The sequence below is a fragment of the Phymastichus coffea genome, unplaced genomic scaffold (genome assembly GCF_024137745.1).
Source record: "Phymastichus coffea isolate CEN01 unplaced genomic scaffold, Cenicafe_Pcof_1.1 PCOF00012, whole genome shotgun sequence".
NCBI classification, from domain to species: domain Eukaryota; kingdom Metazoa; phylum Arthropoda; class Insecta; order Hymenoptera; family Eulophidae; genus Phymastichus; species Phymastichus coffea.
Genome location: NW_026706823.1, coordinates 6,857,866 through 6,882,547, shown reverse-complemented (window position 1 = coordinate 6,882,547; position 24,682 = coordinate 6,857,866). Strand labels below are relative to the sequence as shown.

The window sequence follows — 24,682 nt, the reverse complement described above, 5'->3', positions numbered from 1 at the left end:
CATTGGACATCACGTGGCTCTTTTTTCCTTTGCCAGGGTAAGCTGCTACTTCAATCGGCAGGTTGTCCTGGACAGAAGATGGGTGCCACGTCTTCTCTTACTCGCGGTATTTCTCCAGCTTTTCCCCGTAATACTCTATAACACGCAGGGAGTAAACTGACCTTTTCTAAACCTCCTGTTCTCCGAGTTCAATTCCACCTTCGCCAGTCGGATCTGTTTCCTCTCAGGCGTGAAAGGTCTTATTTGTCTCAGGATGCTTTTGAACGCAGTTAGGTAATCCTCTATCAATTCAATAATACCCTACGTTCGACGAGCCAACAAATCATACAGCTCCTACCATGACAGCACCCGACAATAACGTTGACGGAAACTCGAGGCGAATTCCTGAAACGTTCCGAGAAAATTACATCCAAAGCCGAAAGAACCTCGCGGTCTGGAAGTTGATATATCCGCACGCAACGCTTTAGTTTCATTAGGGAGTGCTGAACCCTCTTTTGCCCAGAAGGGTGAGACAAGGAGGTTCCCACCCCTCCTGGGGGATTAGAAACCACTTCATGGAACAACGCCTGCTATGATAACGCAGGAAGGCTCTAATAAATTCAGTAGGAAGGCTCTGATTTGACAAATCCAGCATTATATTCGCTACTCATCATTGCCGATTGATTGGCAAACGTATAGAGGGGAGGAGAAGGGTGAACGGTTGTGATTGATCCAAAAATTATAGTGGTGGTAAAAAATGTTATTTCAAGCAGAAGAGAATCTAATCGATTAGAAAGAAAAAAAACTGGTGGGTAATCAAGAAGTGCAAGCCTAGCATAAAGAGGCATTCATTCGACTGTATTAATGCCGATTTCTCAGTTATTACAATGGATTTTCTTATAGACATAGTGGGTTTCAAAACTTCCTTGAACGAATTCGTATTCAAGAAGATTGCTGTTTGACTTCTGGAAGAAGATCAAGCTCCATCAATGCTTCTGTTTAAATCACCTTACCCATGGGAGTGGTTAATAAAAAAATCAATTTAAAAACCGGTGGTTAGCAAGAAATTTTCACGGTATTCCGTGGGAATCTAGCGATTTACCGTACAATGACTTTGGAAAAATATTGAATAAAATACTTTATGGAGCAACCATTTTTGTCAAAGGTCTTGAAAAAAGAAAATAGTTAAGAAATTTGTTTACCAATGCACAGTAAGTTTCTTTTTGACGCGTATCATCGTAAAAAAAATTACATTTATATTGCAAATGATTATTTTTCCTTTTTTTCTTTTTTCTTTTCTTACAGAACAACTGCCGTTAACGTTAAAAGAATTGGGTTGTCCATTACTCAAGAAACTCAACAAACGATAGTATTTCCGTATGCAGTAACCACAATGCGTATCTATCGAATCCACCATGTGCCTTTAAAAACGCGCTGGCTTTTAGTAGATGGATGCTCGCTCCCAAAAGTCGTGATGATATGTTATTATTTTTTATATTGAAGTTTGAAATAAATAAAAAAGCAAAAATAACATATTAATCAATTCTTGTTTTTTACTCATTTCTTATATATATATATATATATATATAAATTTTAGAAATGTGTATTATTGATTTTTTAAGTTTCTTATATATATATATATAAGAAATAAACAAATCACATTTCCAAAATTTTTAATTAAATTGAAGAGAATTATTCTTTATTAAAATAAAATTTAACATTAATTACAAAATAGTAGATTAAAAGAGAAAAAAAGTACATAAATTTATTTGAAAAATAATAGGCACTTATTGTAAGTTATTATTAAAGTTCTTGTTCAAAATGTCTTTCATTTTTTAGTTAACAATGTCCTATGCGATCATAAAATGCTGAAATTGTCCTTTAAATCATATCATTTGGGATCGTCTAAATCGCATCAACTATGTGTTGCCTTAATTCCTCCAAGTTGGTTTTGTAACATAAACTTTATTTTTGACGTAGCTCTACAAAAAGTAATCTAGTCGTAACAAATCAGATAACGTGATGGCCCTTAATACTTCCTCTCGGTCCAATCACTCATCCTGGAAATATTTTATTTAAATAATTTCCTACACTTCTTGCATAATGAGGGGGAGCCCTATCTTGTTGGAAGTAAGTGATGTTAAAGTTATAGTCGACAATTTCATTTATTGTAGGTACAATTTGATTCCTCAACATTGCTGACGAATTCCCTGCAATGAATAATGGCCTTACTATTCTATTATTTGTTATATGTGCCTAAACATCTAGTTTCTGTGGATGTTGTGTATATGAGTCCCATAACCAATATGGATTCTCCGGTATCCAGAACCCAAAATTATGAGGATTAACGTTGCCATCGAACTGAAAGGTACATTCATCGGAAAAAATTATTTCATTTAAAAAATATTATCTCGCATCTATACGGTTCATCATTAATTCTGCAAATTTCCGTCTTCGATTGAAATCATCATCATTCAATTCTTGTACTAATTTGATTTATATGGATGAAACTTCAACAGTTTCATTATTTTCTGAACCTAACTTCTATTAACATTCCGTTCATAAAATACCTGCCTGATATAGGTTACAAGATTCTCAACGAAAGATGATGCTCTATTCAATGAGGTTTCCTCATCAGTTGCTGTCTTTGGCCTTCCACTTTTGGGGCGATTTTTGACAATACCAGTTTGCTCAAAACAACAAACAGTTCCTCCTACTGTTTTTTGTGAAATTCCTGGTTGCAATGGTATACGATATTCTGCGTTGAATATAGCTGCAACTCGCCGATATGAACTTCAAATACTTCAAATTTTTGCAGAGCTTCGCAAATTTTAAAAACTTTTGCTAATATTTGAAAACTTGATTGAATTTAAATTCTTGCATATTTTCAATTTGTCCAACTTTATAAATTATTACTTAAAGATTTTGTATATTACGCACTTTTATGCAAATATACGCATGTTTGCAGTTACTTAGAAAAAATGTTGAAGGTCATGCGCAAAAAATTAAAAAAAAAGAATAATTTTGACCTTTTCAAAAATGTAACCTAAAAATTTTCTAGGTTAATGAGGGGGTTACGGGAGAACGGATGGGGGTTATGCGAGATTATCTAGACTCAAAATTTCCCGTTCTTTTGATTTCTGTTGTCAAAAATAGGGGTTCCTATTTAAAAAAAACAAAATTGACTTTGAAATGACATTGACAGTCATGCTCAGAATCGGATTGATGTGATTCCGTCAAATGTTCTAGTTTGAGTATTACTCAAGAAACGACATATGGATTCTTACTGGCTCAGGAAATATCGAGTTTGAGGTTATGGAGTTTCAGCAGACTGATCACTGTGCTATATGCGGACTCTCTTACTTTTGATGTTATTATGTGTGCGTATTTATAGGTATGAGAAGTGAATATTGAGTTTCGTGTTATTATATGCTTATAGTAGAATGTTCAGATCCAACATTTTTCAAACGACGATATCTCCGTTAAAAAAATTATAAAATTAATTTTGAATATTGAGATTTGTAGCCAAAGAGTTGCTCTGTTAGGAACTGTGGTCAGAATTGCCCAGAAAACATCCTTTGTCATGTTACAGGTGGTCAAATATAACAAAAAAGCGCATTTCTAATGCTTTTAGGTTAAGATATCCGGAAAACCAAATGTGTAATGAGCTGCGAGATGGTAAAAGGCACAAGTCTTGATGTTGAATTGATATACGAATCTCAATACTATTTTTGAACGATGAATTAGTGTAGGGTTGATGAGCGTGGATCTCGTAATGAGCCAAAGATTCATCGAAGACGACAGGTGACTGTATTTCTAGAATGCTCTCCATTGTTTCGTTGAAAGCAGCAAAAAAAAATTTGGCAATTTATTTTCCACCAGGGACTACTCTTAACCCAAGACTTTTTAGGAACTTTATGCTTTGACGTGTTAAAGCTTTCGCTTTCCGATGACGATTAATGACTGGAGTTCGCCATGTTGACGTTTTAAATTTCAGTCGACGACTGATGGTGGGGTTGCATTTTTCAGTGCTTATATAGCCCCTACCACTCTTTGAATCGTAAACAACTCCCATCATACGCTTTCGAGGTGTAATGTGAAAGGTTATGACTTCACCATGAAAATTAATTAAATTTCCATCTTGATCGACGATGCGTTATTGTAAATGATCTACAGACTTTTTCGTAACTGGAAGATAAATCACGTGTGAGAAAATTTAAATAATTTTATATCCAGGCGATACTGCTGGAAAAAATTCGTGAATATCGTGAACGATGTTTCCGTTCAAGTAAGCTCCAGCGGTTATGTTACACTCGACTTTCACAGCATTAACCTTGAGAATACTGACGGGCAGATCAGAGTTGTGAGAAATGTTTGCTTCTAATGTACGTTGTGAAAAACCCAACAATCGTCCGATAGAATTCTGCGGACGAAAATCGTTAGGTTCAGATCATTTTACAATTTATTGTACAATGCAAGGTGTTGTTGTTTGGTTTCAAACTTATTATTATATTATTATTATTGTCAGTGCCGAGACGCTGCACAGCTTTGCGAAGAAATTTATCAATGTCGTCGATCTCATAGGTCCCCACAGGTATGTCGATAATTTGATTTGCGACGTAAAATTTATTATTATGTACGTCGACATTAGGTATCGAGTTGAACGTTAGGAACTCGACTAAGCCCTACTTGTAATATTTATGCTGTGATAGTTCGATTAGTGGGAAATAGTGCGCTTCCAACAGTGAAGAATTACCCAAGAGAGTCAGAGTTAACGAATCCTCCATGACTGTCCGAACATGACTACCAATATTTTCACGTTGCCTTTACTTTTATACCCTCGCACAAAAACTGTAAGCAAACATGACCGCATACGTGAGAATTGAAATCTCGATATCTTTTCGTATTATAGTTGATCTCAATATCACCAAGATACATCATTGAATCAATAGGTGGCCTAAGATCTCCAAAGCTATCGAAATATGTGACGTTTTTTCCGATTTTCCTGTAAGCCACCCAGTGCGTCCCTGTTCCTTCGACGTCATCAAGATTGACTATAGCTGTTTCTTGATAATATGGTCCAAAATTCGGTAAGTCATTTCTCACGAAGACTCCGCGAAAATTTGGTATATTGAAAATTTGAGCATACTTCATCAAGTCGTTGTTTGTGAGGGCTCTATCCGGTGCATTTATTTTGAACTTTTTTTTTTCAAACCTGATCCCAGATAAGATTTGAGATAAAGTCCATAGCCTTTTTTATAAGGTTTGAGATACAAGCTTTTTCCCAGAGTAATGGCCTCCATCGTTTTGTTGTGTCTCTTGTTCTCTCCCAATAGCTGTTTTGCAGACTTTGCATTGTTCACGGCTTTTGTGATTCCCACGGCGTCACCATCTAGAACGCTACTTGCACTCAAGCCTGCAAAAAGTGGTATGAGAAAGGGCAAAGCTCCACCGGAAGGCGAACTCGACCGGTGATGGTGTGATCAGAAAGGAAATTTGCTAATTTAAAAACTCATGGATTTCAGACCACACATGATTTAAGACTGTTGATTCAAACACGCATGAACCTCGGATAATGTGATGAGCTAATGCCCCACACTGAACTAATGCCATCCTAATCTGAGACATTCTGGTTTATCTACTTGAAATATTGTACTTTTACTTTCTTAAATTGACATATTTTTCTGCCTTAGTTTAAACAGTTTAATTTTGATCTAATTAACGAAAACTTGATTACTGAATAACATATTATTAACAATTTGTGATTTGTAAACATATGTCGTAAATAGAAAAATTGAAATATCTTATGAATTTTATCTATATCCTTGCAGATGCCATAATATCAACACTTATTCTTTTTCTTCTGTCAAAATCTGCAATATCAGCATCATTTCTTATCATATATCCTTTCGCTGGTGAACTATATCCAACGCAATTGAGGGGTGTCGCAATAGGATTTTCAGCGTATATAAGTGGATTGGGTCTAATAATCATACCATTTATTACTTACTTGGTAATGTATTAATGGAATTTCTACTTTCATTCTAATAACCTTATCGAAACTTACCACATTTGAAATGCAAATTTAAATCTCTGTGACTTGAATAACTTTTGAAATACTTAAGTTACTGTAAAATTTAAATTTTACATTTTTTTTTTAATAAGTCTGAAAGCGGTAATGTTAAAATTGTTAGTATTATCTTAAAAATTCAATTATTTTGAGATGAAATTACAACTCTGAAAAATTAAATGTAAAATTGTTTTTGTAATTTAAAAAATAATGAATCTCAATGCCTTGAATGATTTTCAAATGAATCTTATCTTACATATATTATCAAATATTAACCAAAATTTCCGTAAATCTGACATTATTGTGCTGTCAGTTCGAACTAGTGCGGCAGAGCTCGTTTTTATACCTGTGACGGAGAAAACCGCTTAGTAGCGATTTTCCTGTCATCTCTGGCCTCTCGCTGTCTGCCCGCGCTGTCGTTAAGCCGGCCAACGATGTAATTGCGTTCGCGCATTGCTAATACCCGATTTGTATGATCTGCGGACTAGCAGCGTAGGGATCTGAAGATAGGTGAGCTGTGTAACTGAGAGTAAGGAATCACGCGGGAAAGGGAGAGGAAAAAGAAAATAAAAGAGAGTGAAAGAAGAGAGAAAGAGAAAAGTTTTGATCAACAGATTTAGCTAGGTGGGTAGCCGATAGTAGCAGCAAAAGAAGCAATTTAGCTTTAGCGTCGCAGATTGCTGTACAGCTCTGGGATTGGATTTGGTTCGTTGGTGATTGGTTTCGCGAGCCAAGTTGTCCCCAGCCTCTGCATCATATTCGTCAGCATTTTGCTTCATCACAGCATTTGTTTTCTCTCTTTCGCTGATTTCCGTTTATCACCAGTGTATGCATGAAAACCGCGGTGTCTAAGACTTCAGACGATCTGCTGTTCCGTGGTGAACAAGATTGCAACTGCCGAGCGACCTTGGTTGTTCGAGTCTTTCAAAGAATCTTATCTTACATACAGGGTAAGGAAAAAGTATGGAAACCCCGGAAAATTCGAAAAACCGCATGAGGTTAGTCATGAAACAAATGTTATACCCTATGTAACCTTCAACGAGGAACCCAACGGTGACCTCTGATTTGATCTTGAACCTCATTTTCAAGGTTATTTCAAGACCAACCTCAGTTTTTCATTTGAGAACCCCTATTTTTTATACTGGAATAAAAAAGGGCAATAAATTTTACGGGTGGAAACAATTCAAGTTCGAAGATATTGTAACTCCTAATCCTCCTTTTAGCGCTATTCAGGAATAACGACGTGGACGTAGAAAGAATCTGTTCCCTTCGGGGTGCTTTTTTATAGTGAGTTCCCCTTGCCTCTTACTTCGGGGAGCTTTTTAATAGTGAGTTCCCCTTGCCTTTCACGTAAATGAATTAACAACAGATTGTGATAGAGCTGATAGTGATGTTCACTAGCCTTGTGCGCGACACTCTCCTCGCACGGATGTAGTGGCCGAGCGTGGCTACGAATGACATAGCATTCACGCGCTCGTGTCGTTGCAGGGCCTGGAGAGGGGAGAGCGCAGCCAGCGGAGAAGAGCGCGAGAAGGAGCGAGAGCGCGAAGAGCCTGAGAGAGAGCAAGAGAGGAAGAGGAGCAAGCGAGAACGTGAAAGCGCGACTCGCGTCGCGAGAATTAGGAGAGCGCTGGAAGTATTGAGGGCAGTTGAGGATTGAGGCTTGAAGTATTGAGGGCAGTGATCACGCGAGCGGTTGGTCGAAATCGCGTTTTCTTTATGACAGAGGCGGTGCGGTACTTTGGTTGACCTGTGTATTTTCGGCGAGTTCGCTGAGCTAAGGGTAAGTACCGGTGAGTCGCTGAGAGAGTCTAGGATTATATTTTAAAAGTGAAATTTCTTTGTCGTTATGTCGTCAACACGCTAGGCTCTAGTTACGCCAAAGTTCGAACATTCCGAGAAGGGCAACAGCGAGAGTCGTGTTGTTTACATTGCACAATTTTTGTTTCAAAAATAATTTGAAATTGAGCCTGGAGTTCGGGGCGTCGAGGCGAGCCTAGTGTTTTGGCTAATGTGCATGATTTGCGTGTATTGTGGATGTGTGTATTGTGTAATTTAAGCGTGTGATTTGTATCATTGCTTCTGGCTGCTTGAATTTAAGTTTACGTGGGCTAAACGAACTGTCGAGCAGCGATTAAAATTTTATGTTGCGTGTTCGCACCAAAGTCACCGCTGCTAAGAGACTTAGTGTGCGCGCGGATAACTGTTGCGAGTCGCATAGCAAATTCACAGCGGGTTTTTTGTTTACGCTGTACTAGGCGTGTAAGACGATGCCTCTAGCAAGTTCGCCGAAACGGCCGAAGCCAGGCGAGTCGCGCGCGCAACTGGAAACCTTTAGGCCATGAGTTATGAGATAACGCCGGAGATAAAGGAAGTATGGGAGCGCGTGCGAGAGACATGTTTAAACGATCTGTTAATATGGATGTCGGCCCGAGGCCTAGTGACAGAGGGAACAACAGCAACCATGCAGGATAGTGCATTTCGCCTACTTCTATTTAGCGCGCGCTACGAATCGGCACCCCCGGTGAAAGCAGAGGACTACGTAGCGGGCGAAATCCCGACAACCGTTGACGTGACGGCCGTGTCAGCGGCGCGGGATGATTCGTTATTGAAAGCTTATGCGCGCAGCGGTGGTGGCGCGGCGGACGACGGGCGAGGACTCACAAGGCAGTGACGCGGAGCCGTCAGAAACGCGTACTCACGTAACCGACGGTATGACCGCGAACGAGGAGCCGCTGAGAACAAATGTGAGGTCAGCGCTGAATCGGTCGGCACCGGTGAGCCTCGCGCGACCGGAGGGCCTTGCCGACAGACAAACCGAGGCGGCACAGGTGCGCAGAGAGCAGCGACCGACTAGCTTCCATGGGCAGGAGCCGTCAATATGGCGCCGCGCGGTCAGCTTAATTTGGCCAGTGCGAGAAGCATTGCCGGTGCCCGAAACGGGAAACACCGAACGCCAGGGCGAAGTGAATAATGCACCTGAATATGGGAGGACGCGCGGCCCTAGAGACACTAGTACACCGGCGCGTGGAACGGTCAACGCGAGGCCCGTGGCGAAACGCGAGTCGACGCAGTTGGCCACCCGGGCGCGCGAGAATGCGCGCCCAGCACCAATGAAGAATACCGCGATGAGAATGCGCCAGTATAAAGATGAAAAGGAGGAGTCAGAGCAGTCAGAGTCCGACGAAACGAGCTATGACTCAGCGTTCGAGGACAATGAGGCGTGGAGGCATGACTCCGTCGACGATGGTTACTTAGGAGAGCCAAAAGCTCGGTATATCGATGGCCGACCGGCAGACGCGGTGTCAGTGTTGAAAAAGTGGTCGGTAGTATTTACTAGAAAGGGCGGAATGACGGCGGAACAATTTCTCAAACGACTGCACGAAGTGCAATCTTTTTATTGATTTCGCGAAGCGGAGATGTTATCGGCGTTAATGACCGCATTTACAAGCTCGGAGATGATGCTTTGGTGGGAGACAAATCGTCCGAGTTGGCGAACGCTGCGCGAATGCACGGATGAGTTCCGACGAAAGTTTTACCCGCGACGCTCGTGCGAGGACGTGTATGACGCGCGGCGCCGCCGTACTCAAGGCGAGTGCGAGCCGCTGGGTCAGTACCTCAAGGTTTTCCTTTATATCGTGGGTAGGCTGGAGCCGGAACTTTCGGAGCGGCGTCAGCTCGAACTGATTAAAGTTAATTTTTATCCGACGCAGCGGAAATTTATCAGGTCGAAGAAGGTCAAAACGTCGGTAGAGCTGCGCACGTGGAGAGAAAAATTCGAAAGTCGGCGCGACATCGATGATGTATATCGACCACCTCCAACGCCGCAAGAATCGTTGATACCGGAGGTCGCGTACCGAGGTAACGTGGCGAAAGAAAGTACGAAACCAGGCATCAGAAACGCGAGCCTCGCGGTAAGAGATACAGTAGAGTGGGCTCCAAGATCTATAATAATAATACGTTGAAATTATAATACTTCACATAATTTCTTCACGTCCAAATTTAGATTTATGTAAAATAATTAACTATGAAATTTCGGTAGTATCTCTCAGCCAGTAATTAAATTTTAAACTAGTTTAAGCCGTTTGATAGACGCACTACAATTTATTAAGCAATCAATGTGTATGGAGAATATGTATAAAAATATATGTATAACAAAAAATTTCAGCTTATAAAAATGACATATTACCTTGAAATATATTTGTATCGATAATCTATAATGGCATACCAAAACGTATTCAAGCGATCACTTCAAATAAATTTTTGACTACACTATTCTACTTAACAACAAGAAAATCATTTAATTCTGGAAAAAGGTGGGATATAAAAATAAAAATATTGTATTTATATTTTTTCCAATTAAAACATCACAACTTTAATTACTTGCTATCGAGAAGTGGCTGCGGATTATGTGTTGATAATAGACATAATGCTACAGAGGTTAATGGCAATTGGCTATTTTACTTATGCTTATATTTAAAAAAAATCATAGTATTACTTCATTTATAAATTTTGTATTGGAGGAAGACTATAACATTGATTTGTTGTGTGGCAACATTAAACATGATTTTCTCTGATTAAGTTCTGAACAGATTAAATTAGGATATAATTTAATACAAAATTATTCAAGAGATTTTTCATCACCTATTGAATGGAAATTATCAATCAGAGGTATTTTATAACACAATTATTCTAATTTTTTTGAAGAGTTGAAAAAATCAATTGCATAGCTAACAAAGACAAAGAAGAATATGCTATTTTACTTACCACGAAATTCAGCATGATGTTGCCATTGAAGCATCAGCACCACTTCTATCTTCTAAACTAAAATAATGTTAAATATTTGTGTATATAGTATGTGCCTAGATTAACAATCATATTACAGTGTTATAAAAATCTTTTAAGTGTTGAACAAAAAGTAACATACTAAAAAATTTAGATACCGAATAATTTCAAACTTCTACAACTGGAATGAAATTTATTTTCTGATAATAGATGATGATTTATACTTTATATTGAAGCAAGAAATTGAAAAACAACACATAATAAATTCGAGAAGATCGAATCTGCTGTCTTATATATAAAGAGTACGTCGCCGCGTGTATTTTATGTTTACTCGCCTGTAGCTCATGACCGCGATCTTTCAAGTTGAATTCTGATTCAGGCATACTATGTTCCACTTCTGGTTCAGGAATTTTTTTAAATTCTGTCTGCCTGTATTATTTAAAAAATTAATTATAACTATATATTTTTTAAATTTTTTAACTGAAAAACAAATTTTTCAATGTATTTGTAATCGTTTGTAATTTTTAGCAGTATCGATATAGACTGTATTTTCATCGCATTTAAGAAAAAAATACATTCAAAACGTAGTATAATATGTTTTGAAAATAACATTAGGTTGTTGTAAAATTAGAAATAAATGAAGGTCTTCACATTTGGATCTACTAGCGTAACATATTATTTTATTTCTCGAATAGCACAAAATATTGACTATTTTTTTGAGATTTATCTATTGTTTTGATATATGTGATTGGCATGAAAGATTTAACGTTGGATTTGTTGTAAAATCACATAATATATTTTGTTAACAATTAATTAAATCTTGCAGGTTTCATAGTTCAAAATTTGGATTCTTAAGAGTATCCTATTGCCGGAGAAAAGTCTGATGTCGTTCGAAGTAATAATTAAAAGTCGGGGGTGAATTTTTATTTTTTTGTTTGCAAAAATAAAAAAACAATCGATGGCATCCATGAGTCATACAATTTGAAAGCTCTTTGAAACGCGCCCCCGGACGACTCTGTACGTTAATTTTTACCAGAGGCATTGAACATTAAAGTTTTGATTAATTTTACGGCGGGAGGCCCAAAGTAGTTGAACGGCAGTGTAAGAAAACAGTGATGACAGTTCATTAGAAAATAGAAGTAAAAATGACGAAGAAGAAGTAAAAGAAGATGATTTGAATGATATTCCATTATCTCTAAGATATAACAAGAATACGAAAAGCTTAAGATTTGAAGAAAATAGCACATGTGTAACAAAAATAAATGCTTTTCGAAATTCTGTGTAGAGCTTAGAAAAAATATGTGGGATTGATAAAACCTATTTTCTGTATTCAATTTTTCAAGGTATTTTTTCCAGAAGATTTCATGGATATGATAAGTATTCAAAAAACAATCATAATTCGTCATTGATATTGACGAGAAAAAGACAAGGGAAAAAATGTTTAGTAAACTATATTCACTAATCAAAGATGGTTCAGTGCTGTATATTTTTACACACACCTCGAACAACTTGTAAAACTTATTTTTTGATTAAGCTCTTCAAGGAATAAGTTATGTAGGACTTCCCACCAGCTTACATTCGTAAAAAAAATCACAATATGCCCACGCGCTTCGATGCAAAATACAGCTTGTTTGCATGGATATATAGTCTCGCATGGTGGTGTAAGATGGTATTATTAAAAAAGATGTATGACAGTTAGACCTGAGCATCGTAGCATATTTCATTGCGCAGTAATGCATTAATAGAATGTAACGAGAGCAAGCGCTCCACTTATTATCGTCAGTATTTTTCCCCATCTCCCCCTCTCTCGACAAGGTACGGTGACCAGCGTTGGGCGCATTTAAGAATGCGCCTAATGCATGGTCTTCGTTTTCAGCTGACGGAGATTGTCGAGCGAAGCCAAGCCGGCCCGAAGTCGTTTAAGTGGATAACGTAAAGGTGTTAGAAAAAGAAAGAGGGGCGCGCATGCCCCACGTTGGTTTACGTAGGCGCGCGACGCGTAACCTATAAGCGCTTTGGTTGCGCGCCGCCTAATAAGTAGGTCAAGTGGGGAGAAAAAAAGAAAAGTGGAAGGTCGCTGCCGATTGCGGTCAAGCGCAGAGAGAAACAATTCGACAGTTTGGCTAGAGAGGGTAGGAGCTCGACAGCTAGGAGAGAGAATAACAGTTTTCGTGACGAGTGCAACAGCCGATCGACGAGAGTCAAGGAAAGGAGAGAGCAACAGCGTGCATCGGAGTATTGTCGCCATCATTTTGGCCGCACCAAGCTGTTTTCGATCCATCTAAGTGACAACCACCCTCACGGCAGCCTGTTTCTATTGACGTTTGGCCTACAATAACCAAGGTTAAGGATCCCTTTGTATTTTCTTTCTCTCTCTCTTTGACGGCACAGCGAGTGTGTGTAAAAATCAAGTAGGTGGCAAGGCGTTAGCGCGCCGGCTACCTGCTTGAAATTACTTGACCGGCGTTATTGTTAAGGTAGCGTACCGTCAAGGCGATCCTTCACCGGGCGGTTTCACTTAGCATAAGTAGAATAAGTCATTTTGTTGCCAAGGTGGTCACCTGCCGGGCGACACGTTCCGTGTTCGTTAATATTTTGTAAACGCGAGTAAATTTAGTTTATTTGTTCTTCCATCTCTTTTATGTGTAGTATGTGTTAATAACTTCATTGTGTTAGTTAGTAATAAGGTTTTGTGAGCATACGTAGTTAATTAAAGTGTTTAGTTTGGTTTTTGAGGCGTGATTTCAATTGTATTTCTTGACCTTTCCTTTCCCTTCCCCGATTGCTATGAGCGAGTGCGCCTCACTTGCCCACTTTTGAAAGAATTGGTAACGTGCGAGTATCGTGACGAGAACATTGTTTTTATTTCATATTATATTAATAAGGTGCATAAAATGATGCAAAAATATATATATCGATTGCGTTTCAAAATAGTAGAAGAATAATATTCTGAACTCGTAACCAGTGACGGTTATACCCATGGTTGTCCAGATAATTATTACAAAGGGATGAATTCGAAAGGTACGAATGCTCCTACAAATAAATATACTAGGTTATAACGGGGATTTGCATGCGCCTTCGCGATTTCCCCGTTGAACAAGGAAGAGGGCGTGCGAATAACTTCTCGGCAACGAGCAGCAAGTTGCGGGCTCCTTGAGGGCTGTGCGAAGCCCGGCCCGATAGCGCAGTTTCTGCCGCTTACTCGGCGTCAAGGCCGATGGGCCCGCGGCGGCGTCGTGGATACGACCGGGCTGAAAGCGCGAAAGCTCCTTACGGCGCACCGAGGGAATACGTGGGAAAGGCTGAGGGCTAGGTTTTAGCTGGAAAGAAAGTCGCCGCGTTGAACAATAAGAGCTTGAATAAACGAATAGCAGTGGAATACAAAGGCGCAGCGCAGCGCAAGCGAGAGAGAGAGAAGCATTTAGCGAGCACAAGAGAGAGAGAGGTACGAGCTAGCACTTACAGGTAGAGGCGTTGCTCGGTGGCCTTGGCTCGATCGACGGCAGGTGCGGCGGCTTGGCAGCCTCAGGAGGCGTTCGCTCCAAGGCGCGCGGCGCCGGCGGAAAGCGGGCAGCAACAGCTGACCCGCGGTAACAATCACGGTCGCTATCCACATCGGCACAAGCCCGGTTTCCTCTCGCAGGGAGATCGTATCGGCGTGGTCGTGAGGCGATCGGTAGCGCGTCGGCGAGATCCTCTATTAGTCGCAGCAGGTACGTGCACGCACTCCGAAGGTCGCTCTCTATTCTGCCGGCTTTTCAGCTGGCCGCCGCTCTCTCGCGCCCTCGCGCGTGCCGCGGGATGTCGCGATGCGTGATTGGCCAATGACACGCGGGGGGCGCGTAGCTCTCTCTCTCTCCCTTTCTTCCTCGCGGGCTCCTTAGCTCGCGCTCTCTGTCTCACTTACCTGCTCTTGGCTGCTGAAAGTGGGGATACATGATAATGGGATACATTTTTCGGGCGATACATTTATTGTTATGTAAGGGAGAGAGAGACATGACGAGTGATAACGCACTCGTTATAAGGTATGTATATGACGGAGCACTATGCTTGCTCTTCATCTGCCTCTCTCCCTCTTTTTCCTTTTTCTCAGCAAGGTACAGTGGCCAGCACATATTAGAAATGCACCTAATACTTAGTCTTTTGTTTCGGTGTCGATTATTGCCGAAGATTTGCCGAAGAGTCTCAAGGGGTTGCAGTAGTGAAAGCAAGAAAGAATGAGAGAGAGCGACCGAAAGAGAGAGCGCATGTACTATACAGATGGAGGCAGGTACGATGCATGACTGAAAAGCGTTGCGTCGCATGCCGTTTAAAAATTGTAGGTCACGTAGGAATGAAGTAGAGCGCAAGCCGAGGACCGAGAGAAGACCACGGCCGGCAATTAGTCATTCACTTTCTTCTCATCTGCCCTTGTAGGAGCGTCTCAATAAGCTGTTTTGAGAGGGTGAATGACCGCGAAACATTCGAGTATTGTACGCTAAGTCCCTGCTATGAGAGAAAATAAACAACGAGTGCATCTCTGCAGATAAAGAGGCCAATAAGGGCAATGACCACACGCGATAAGAGTCTTCACCCAGCTGCGCGCGCAATATTAGAGAGGCTGCTTTTTATTGCGATGTACGCGATTTGGATGCCTCCTGATTAAAGAAGAAGAGATGCCATTATTCCAATATTCCAATGCCAAACCCCAATATTCCAAATACCTGAAGTAAGAATCCGCCTACCTGTTATTCATAATCTGTTCCGGACATTCGGTTAACAAATGCGAAACACATCAGAGGTTCATAGAAACCTTAAGCGTTACCATGTCTGCTCCTCATGCGCGATTTAATCTGAGACGTGATACGACCTGCGGTCGCTAATTTACGATCGAGATCCTATTGCTTGGCCGCATGGCTAGGATCGAAACCTATGAACACTCGAAGGCGCATATGCGTGCCTCGCGTTCTTACTTTCGCCTGCCTTTTTATAACAATCAAAGAAAACGCGAAAATTAAAGCGTCATACCACCTACAGTAGTGAACCTACGACAGAGATCTTTTCGCTTGCTCGTTTGGTTAGGTTTGGTACCTTGGAAAATTGGGGTGCACATGTGCATCTCAAATTACTACTATATCTTCCCTATAACTATTAAACACAGCCTTCACTTGGCGGATGGGATGAAAAATGTGAAAACCATCCGTTGCCGTCTTCAGTAATTAATTGTGTTAATGCGTCAATCGCGTGAAACTATAAGTCCGCGTAAAAAGGGCACCGAGAAAATAGACGGATGCACCTTTTAGAGTGATTCACGGGACGAAAACCGGTCGAAGCCCTCCTTGCGTCGCCTAATGAAACGAAAAGGCCGCGCACAAAAGTGCATCGCAAAGTCGCTGTCACCTCCAGTAGATAAACAATGAATGTTCTGAGACACAGAGGAGTCGACAAAGGGTGCAGCCAATGTATAAGGGATATATGTATATTCTGGGACAAAAATAGGGGTCCCTATTCAAAAAAACAAAGTTGACTTTGAAATGACCTTGAAAATCAAGTTCAATGTCAAGTTTGAGGTTATAAGTTGACCCCCTCCGAACCATACAACTTTGGTTTGAAACATTTTTCGATTACCTTGCCCAGTTTTGAGATATCCTACTGGGCAAGTTAAAATGGGACACCCTGTATATGTATATATATAGATGTGTGTATATGTGTGCGGGTGTGTATGTACTCGTATGCGTGTGTGTGTGACTAAAATTACATATCTGTGTTACTATATTACTGTATTACTGTAGCTGTAGCAGATGGGCGATGCGTAGCTTTTGAACTGAATCAACTATAATCGCAGGAAGCTGAAAAAATAATATATCAAGATTATAGTAATATAACACACACACATAAGAAACATAAAAAAAATCACACTTTCAAAATTTTTAATTAACTTGAACTTAACTGGTAACAGTTTGACGACATATTGGACAATCATGAATTCTTGATATACATTCCATGCATACAGCGATATGTCCACAAGATAAAAAGAGTACAGCATTCTTAACATTCAAACATAATTTACATCTAGTAATTTCAAGTTGACGGAAAATATTGACTATATCTCGCTGCGACTATTCAACCCTTTCGTAAATTTTATTCATTTTTTCATTCTGTTTGTCAATACTCTTCTTATGATCACGTAAAAGTTCTTCATAAACAGATACCATCCTGATGGCAGCATTCGATTCTTTTTCCGATGCACATTTCTTCGTCATATGTAAGTCAGATAAAAGTTTTGTAATCGATGATTACATTACATTACACACTCTTCATCGATGATAACGCAAACTCGTCTGTACATGCATGCGGATTAGCAGTAGGAATGCTAGCCGTTACGCGCGCTGGCTCTTCCCACGTTGTTGCTGCCGATACTCAAACTTATAACGTCCATAAAAATTTCTACTTCATCGAGGATGTACTGGTATGACGCTCGAACCGATCGGCACATTGGTGCAACTTCTATTGCGAATGAAAAGACAGCGGCCAGCCTAGCCCTGATGTTCCATCACAGGGTCGTCACCTTTTCCCTAACGACAGACTTTTAGATCACATTCAAAACAACACACTCGATTAATCTGCCCTGGATAGTAAAAGCTGGCTGCAGCAAGATTTGTTAATTGTACGTATGCGCATGTCCATTGAGACGTTAAACTATCCAGCCTCACTTGCTCAAATCTGCACAACTAAAAATATTGAAAAAAAAATATAAAGTATGTTCTATAAACAATAAAACAAATTTTTGTAATAAAACAAATACCTGTAGTCAATCTTGTTGGAGTTCATTGTAGAATCCTCGTATCACTTTTTTCTTTCACACTTTACACTAGTTCACTCTCGATGCGAAAGCGACTGTTGATTAAATGCAGTTCATTTTTCATAGCGGACGATTGAGATTTCCTCCTCCATCCTCCATTAAAAAATATTCCATACATGTCATACATACCATACATTACATTCATTCCATACATGTCATATATGCCATACATTCTATAAAAGAATTCATTTAATTTGTCATGAGCTCTACATACACGTGAGTAAGCATATGTATGTGTATGTAAAGCATACAACTCGCGGGGAATCGACTTAACGGCCTATACGAGTGCCTATATCAGGCAAAATTTGTCGCATATACGCACTGATTTTAGAGACAATTTTTTATTGTTGTTGTTTTTAATAACGATATTTCAACTATTCTTATTGAGAAGAACTTACCTATCCTTGCTGTTGGATTTAGTTGTTGACATATGTACATATAAATAAATAATTATCTACATCTAATACTCTAGAAGAAAAACAAATTAATAGCATTATATATTGTTTTTTTTCTCCTAATAAACTTTTAGTAAAAAATATTTGACTCATCGTTAAAATTCATTTAAGAACAAAAAAATAAAAAACAAAATATACGAGGTGTGTTCAAAAAGTAAGGTGACTTTGTATTTTTAAGAAAAAATATTTATTTATTTATCAATATTTATGTTGTCCCTTCCAAAGTAATCCCCCTCAGATACAATACACTTATGCCAACGGTTTTTTCAATCGTCAAAGCACTTCTCATAAGCACTTTTCGGTATAGCCTTGAGCTGTTCCAGCGATGCAGTCTTTATCTTTTCAATTGTTGCAAATCTCCGTACTTTCATAGGTCTCTTTAGTTTTGGGAACAAGAAAAAGTCACATGGGGCCAAATCCGGTGAAAATGGTGGCTGAGGCATGATTGTGGTGTTGTTTTTGGCCAAAAAATCTCTCACAAGCAAAGATGAGTGAGCAGGGGCATTATCGTGATGCAAAAGCCATGAACTGTTTTTCCACAATTCTGGGCGTTTTCTTCGTATTTCTTCTCGCAAACGGCGCATAACTTCAAGATAATACTGTTTATTGACCGTATGTCCATATGGTAAGAACTCCTGATGCACCACGCCATGTTAATCGAAGAAAACAGTGAGCAAAACTTTGACATTTGATCGAACTTGGCGGCTTTTTTCGGTCTTGGCTCATCTGGGCTCTTCCATTGGGACGATTGGACTTTGGTTTCGATATCATAACCATATACCCATGATTCGTCACCAGTTATGACCCTTTTGAGTAAATCTAGGTCGTCGTTGACGTCATTCAACAGTTCTTGAGCGATGCTCATGCGATGTTCTTTTGGTCAAAATTTAGCAATTTCGGAACAAACTTCGCTGACACACGTCTCATGCCCAAAACGTTAGAAAAAATCTCATGGCACGAGCCAAGCGATATACCAACATTCTCAGCAACTTCTCTGATAGTGATTTGACGATTTTTCAGAAAAATTTTCTTCACTGCTTGAACGTTTTCATCAGTTGTTGACATGCTTGGGCGTCCAGAGCGAGGCTCGTCATTGGCATCTTCCCGGCAATCTTGGAAGAGTTTGCACCACTTGTAAACATATTTTACTCAGAATAGTTTCACCGTATGCCACCGTCAACATTTCAAGTGTTTCGGAACACTTTATTTTATTTATTACACAAAATTTGATGCAAATCCTTTGATCCATATTTTTCGATAGCAAGAAATCGCCGAGTACGCAAAACACTTATAACCTTTACGCCTCTCAACCAAACAAAAAATGCTATACACTTGAAACTTGGTACAGATGTTCGGGAAGATTGTACCAACATAACAGAAGTATCGGGCCTACCTTTATATTTTCATGCTAGCGTTATTCTTTATCATGTGGTGGGTGGCATCCTTCAAAGTAATCCCCACTTGATTGAATAACATGGTCCCATCCATGTTTCCACTTATCAAAACAGTCTTGGAACCCACTTTTAGGGATAGCCTTAAGTACACTCATCGCATTGTTTTCAACCGTTGTTTTGTCATTGAATCAGTATCCTTTGAGTGGTTTTTTTAGTTTTGGAAACAGCCAAAAGTCACAAGGGGCTATACCGGGACTGTATGGAGGTTGTCAAAGCAATGCGATATTGTGTTTGCTCAAAAACTGCTGCACAAGATTGGATGAATGTGCTGGCGCATTATCGTGATGGAGAAGCCAGTCACCACTTTCGCAAAAGTGCGGGCGTTTTCTTCTTACTGCATCACGCAAACTTTTTCAAATTTGAACGTAGTATTCTTTATTGATTGTCTGATCTGATGGTGCATATTCGAGATGTACAACACCTTCACATTCGAAAAAAACAATCAACTTTGACTTAACATTGCTCCGACTTTGACGTGCTTTTTTGGTCTTGGCGTTTCAGAATGCTTCCACTGTGAAGATTGTTGTTTTGTTTCAGGATCATAACCATAAACCCATGATTCATCACCTGTTATAACTTTTCTAAGCACATTATCATCATTATTGACCATTTCCAGATTGTCCGACCGATACTACTCTTTTTCCATTTTTCAAAAATCAACGGACAAACTTGCTTTCACACGCTCTCAAAAATAAACTACAACTCCGATCCGGCTGAAATCTTGACAGTAAGCATCGAGAAGGTTGTACTACGTGATAGAATATTTCTTTTGCGAGAGTGGCGCCATCGAGCGATGAGACTAAGTACTTATCGGACCACCCTCGTATAACATTCAACCCGACACTTTTAATGTTATTTCATTTTTCCGCGATTTCATTCATCAGTTCGACATTATTACTCAGTTTAATAGATGGGATGGCAACAAAAGTTTATTGCATTAGTTTCTTGTTTACGTGGACAAGCTCGAACCGTACTAGATAGTTTCGAACATGGCTGTGTAAATTGTGCAGATTTACGTTCAAAATTAGACCTTCGTTTTGGCAATAGTTTTCAGCATTAAATAGTTTTTCGTTATTCCAAAATAGACGTCAGCAAACGAATGAGGATTTCGCTGTATTGGATATGGATTTGGAAAGATTAGCCAGATCAGTATTTGTTCGTTCTCCACCGGAAGAACAAGATAAAATTGCTTGTTCACAATTTATCCTTGCTCTGCTTGATAATTCTATTCGCGAATAGTTACAATTAGAACACAAAAACCTCTTTCCAGTAACCAACATGCCCCCACTAAGAAGTTCACTGACCTCGAGTGTTGTTAGGAGTGTGATTCCGTTAATCATATCTGAGTTAATTGCTCTAAGTTTAACCCGTTAAGGCCGAGAACGCCCCTCCTGGTACACCGCTCTTTCGACTATCATAACTCGTGCAATTCCACGTATAAAAAATTGAAAGATACACTATTTCAAAGCTTAAGATCTCCCCTTTCCAACGGTGTGCCGAAAAATACGATAAAAAAAATGTTAACTATGTGAAAATATTGTTTAAATAAAAAAAACACGATTTTTTCATTATTTTTTTTTATAAAATCAAGTTTTCAGAATGGATCTCGGTTTGCAATCCACTTGGAACCTCAATAACTGGTGGCATAATTGTCTAAGCTTTTATAATAGATATTTCCGAGATCGTTTTTTTATCTCAGTATCATCAAAATGGCGCTTCAATGACGGAATTTTCGTTCAGACATTCATGAATTTTTTCCTTGAAAAGTATGGACTTTTCGAAAAAGTCAAAGAGAAGAAAAAGTTCTTACAATCACTCGTATAATACATCAAAATTTTTTCGAAAAGTTTGGAGCAATTTTTTGAATTTTGCAAATTGTGAAATTTTGAACATTTTCAAAATTGTCCGTAATTTTTTGAAAAAATTCGAGTGCATTCTTTGCTCAGTTTTGAAAACTTTTTATTCGTGGTAAATTTTCATATGAGTTCATTGCTTTTAAGAAAAAAATTCACAAGAGTCAAAGTAATTGCCCAATACGTAAGTCATTAACATCCACTCTTTGATCGCCTGTCCGCCGCAAACAGAGTTTGCCTTGCCTAACTATCACCAACGAGGAGGTCGACGAATATAGATAGTTTTTTTTTTTTTTTTTTTTTTTCATATATTAGTTATTTTTTTTTTTATTTTTAATTTTTTTTTATTGATGAATTTTTCTGAAATCGATAATTCATTTCGCTACCTTTCCTGCGTGTAATTTTGAAAAACATTCGATACAGTAATATTCTTTGCAATCAATGCAGTATCTGGTAGTCCTTACACAACATCCTTCGCTATTACATTTGTTTCTTGTTCTAGTATCGTGCCTGTGAGATTTGAGATTACATATTTTCGATTGCGCCAAATACTTTCTACTCACTTCTTTACACATTTCTTGCATTTTCATTATTTTTCTATCCTTTCTGCAAAGATTGCTTATTGTTACAGCGTTCGTTATTGACATTTCAATAATTCGTGAGAAAATTTTGAATGGCCACTTCTTTGAACTGACACTTGGAGAAGCTTTCTTGCATCGAAAATCGTGCAAATCCACTCCTCCCATGTACTTGTTATACGAAGAAAAAGCACAAGGGAATTCCAATTTTGAGCTTTTCTTAGCAGTTCTTGAATATCTTTCCATTGGCTCCAAGGGAGTGACGCCAGCTGCCGTAGAAAAAATAGAAACTTCTTTTGAGTCAATTACACTGATGAGATTCATTCCACTGTTACGATCATAACTCGCTTTGTTCGTTCCTCGTGGTGCTTTTTTTTCAAAATCATGTCTTTGTTTCACTCTATCTTTACGAACACTTCCTGTAGATCGTAAGCCACATTTGTTCAAGTGAACGACTAAATCAGGACTAGTGAAATAGTTATCAAAATAGACATGATAGTCAGACAATTTTCTTTTTGAAAGGCTGAAAGTGGATTAACCATTTGTAATACAACTCTGGAGCCAAGTGGACATGCGGATAAATTTATCCCAATGCTTGTATCGTTCTTACCACAATAAATATCAACGTTGAATATATATCCATTTACTCCGCACAAGGCCCAGAGTTTGATCCTGTATCGGTCAGGTTTAGAAGGCAAATATTGCCTCAGACATGTGCGACCAAAAAATCTAACCATCATTTCGTCAATGGAAAGAGCAGTTGAAAAATATCCAAATTGTTTAATATTGGTCCTAAACAATTCCAAAATATGACGGACTTTTCAAGCTTTATCATTATCATTTTTGTCAGTAGGTTTTGAATATTTTATTTTAGATTTTATTTCACTAAACCGATCGCGCGTCATCGCTGATGAAACAGCACAGCAGTTTTCGAGAGGGTCGGTTTCCCAATACTCTCTTTGATTCTTTCGAATATTGTAAGATGATAATAACAATATTCCTATGAATGTGTTGAGTTCTTTTGTAGATAATTTCAAATCATTTTCTTCACTGGCTTGAATAATATAATTTTTTATTTCTTCAGAGAATAAGATTTCGAACAGTTCCACGTGTGACATTGAAGATATTTTCTGCTTTACGGAATCAGGCAATAACAATTGATCTTTCAAATCTACAGAGTAAACTTTTTCTCCTTCACACCACGAAAAAGTATGATTTGGCTCTAACAGTTTTTGTTTTTCTGTATAACTTTCAAAAACAGATCGATATGAGACATTTGGTACATGAATTTCCGATTCAGAATTGTCTTCATCAGATAGTTCTGATTCAGAATTGTCAGTATCTGACGAACTATCTCCATCAGTGCCAGAGTCATCTGGATTAGGTATAAAAATATGCTGTTTATTTTCATTCGAATCTGACTCTTCATCAGTCAATTCACAGTAACTCCTTTTCGCGGCTCTCCTTTTGGACATTTTTCTCAACCTACTGAAATAACTTCAGTGGAACGTCCTGTTGGTAGGAAGCCTGTAGCAACCAGCTGTATTATTCGGGCCGATTTACGGATTTTTGCTTCAATTGATGATAGTTAATAATACTCAATGACTTGCAAGATTCAAAATTCAATGTATTTCATGAATCATTCCATTGCGATGAATTTCGCTAAAATTGGATTTTCAGGCCACCTATGAACGAATGATGGGCTTCTGCGACACGATCGGCTATTCAGGATTTCGCACCGATATAGATTGCAGTTATAAGTAGATAGTTTATTTTGTTATTTTCACCACCAAATTAGGTTTTTCTAAAAACGTATTCCTTTTCATATCTTTTTTCACCAGTACAAGCTCACACACTAATTGCAGCGTGGATACCTCGGACTATACATACTGTGCAATTATTTTGACACTTGTGAATTTTTTTTTTAAAAGCAATGAACTCATATGAAAATTTACCAGGAATAAAAAGTTTTCAAAACTGAGCACTCGAATTTTTTCAAAAAATTACGATCAATTTCAAAAATGTTCAAAATTTGACAATTTGCAAAATTCAAAAAATTGCTCCAAACTTTTCGAAAAAATTCTGATATATTATACGAGTTATTTTAAGAACTTTTTTTTCTCTTTGACTTTTTCGAAAAGTCCATACTTTTCAAGGAAAAAATTCATTAATGTATGAACGAAAATTCCGTCATTAAAGCGCCATTTTGATGATACTGAGATAAAAAAACGATCTCGGAAATATATATTATGAAAGCTTAGACATTTATGCCACCAGTTATTGAGGTTCCAAGTGGGTTTCAAACCGAGATCCATTCTGAAAACTTGATTTTATAAAAAAAAATAATGAAAAAATCGTGTTTTTTTTTATTTAAACAATATTTTCACATAGTTAACATTTTTTTATCGCATTTTTCGGCACACCGTTGGAAAGGGGAGATCTTAAGCTTTGAAATAGTGTATCTTTTAATTTTTTATACGTGGAATTGCACGAGTTATGATAGTCGAAAGAGCGGTGTACCGTGAGGGGCGTTCTCGGCCTTGCCGTGAGTTTTGGATTATGTGTACTTGTACTACAAATGTGTTTATCAGTAGCGCTCGTAGTTTTCCTAGGCCTTCCTGAAATTTTTTTGTTTTTGATATTTCCTTGAGTTATGAATTTTTTAAT

At 38.7% G+C, this 24,682-nt stretch overlaps 1 protein-coding gene across 2 annotated transcripts in view; it reads left to right on the top strand.

Moving 5' to 3' along the window:
• LOC131672648 (carcinine transporter) overlaps window positions 1-24,682 on the top strand; it is a 1,420,696-nt gene that overhangs the window by 1,171,384 nt on the left and 224,630 nt on the right. For both annotated transcript variants that reach the window (XM_058950032.1, XM_058950041.1), the window contains exon 9: window positions 5,811-5,992. In XM_058950032.1, coding sequence (XP_058806015.1) covers window positions 5,811-5,992 — 182 coding nt within the window. The remainder of the gene's footprint in view (window positions 1-5,810; window positions 5,993-24,682) is intronic.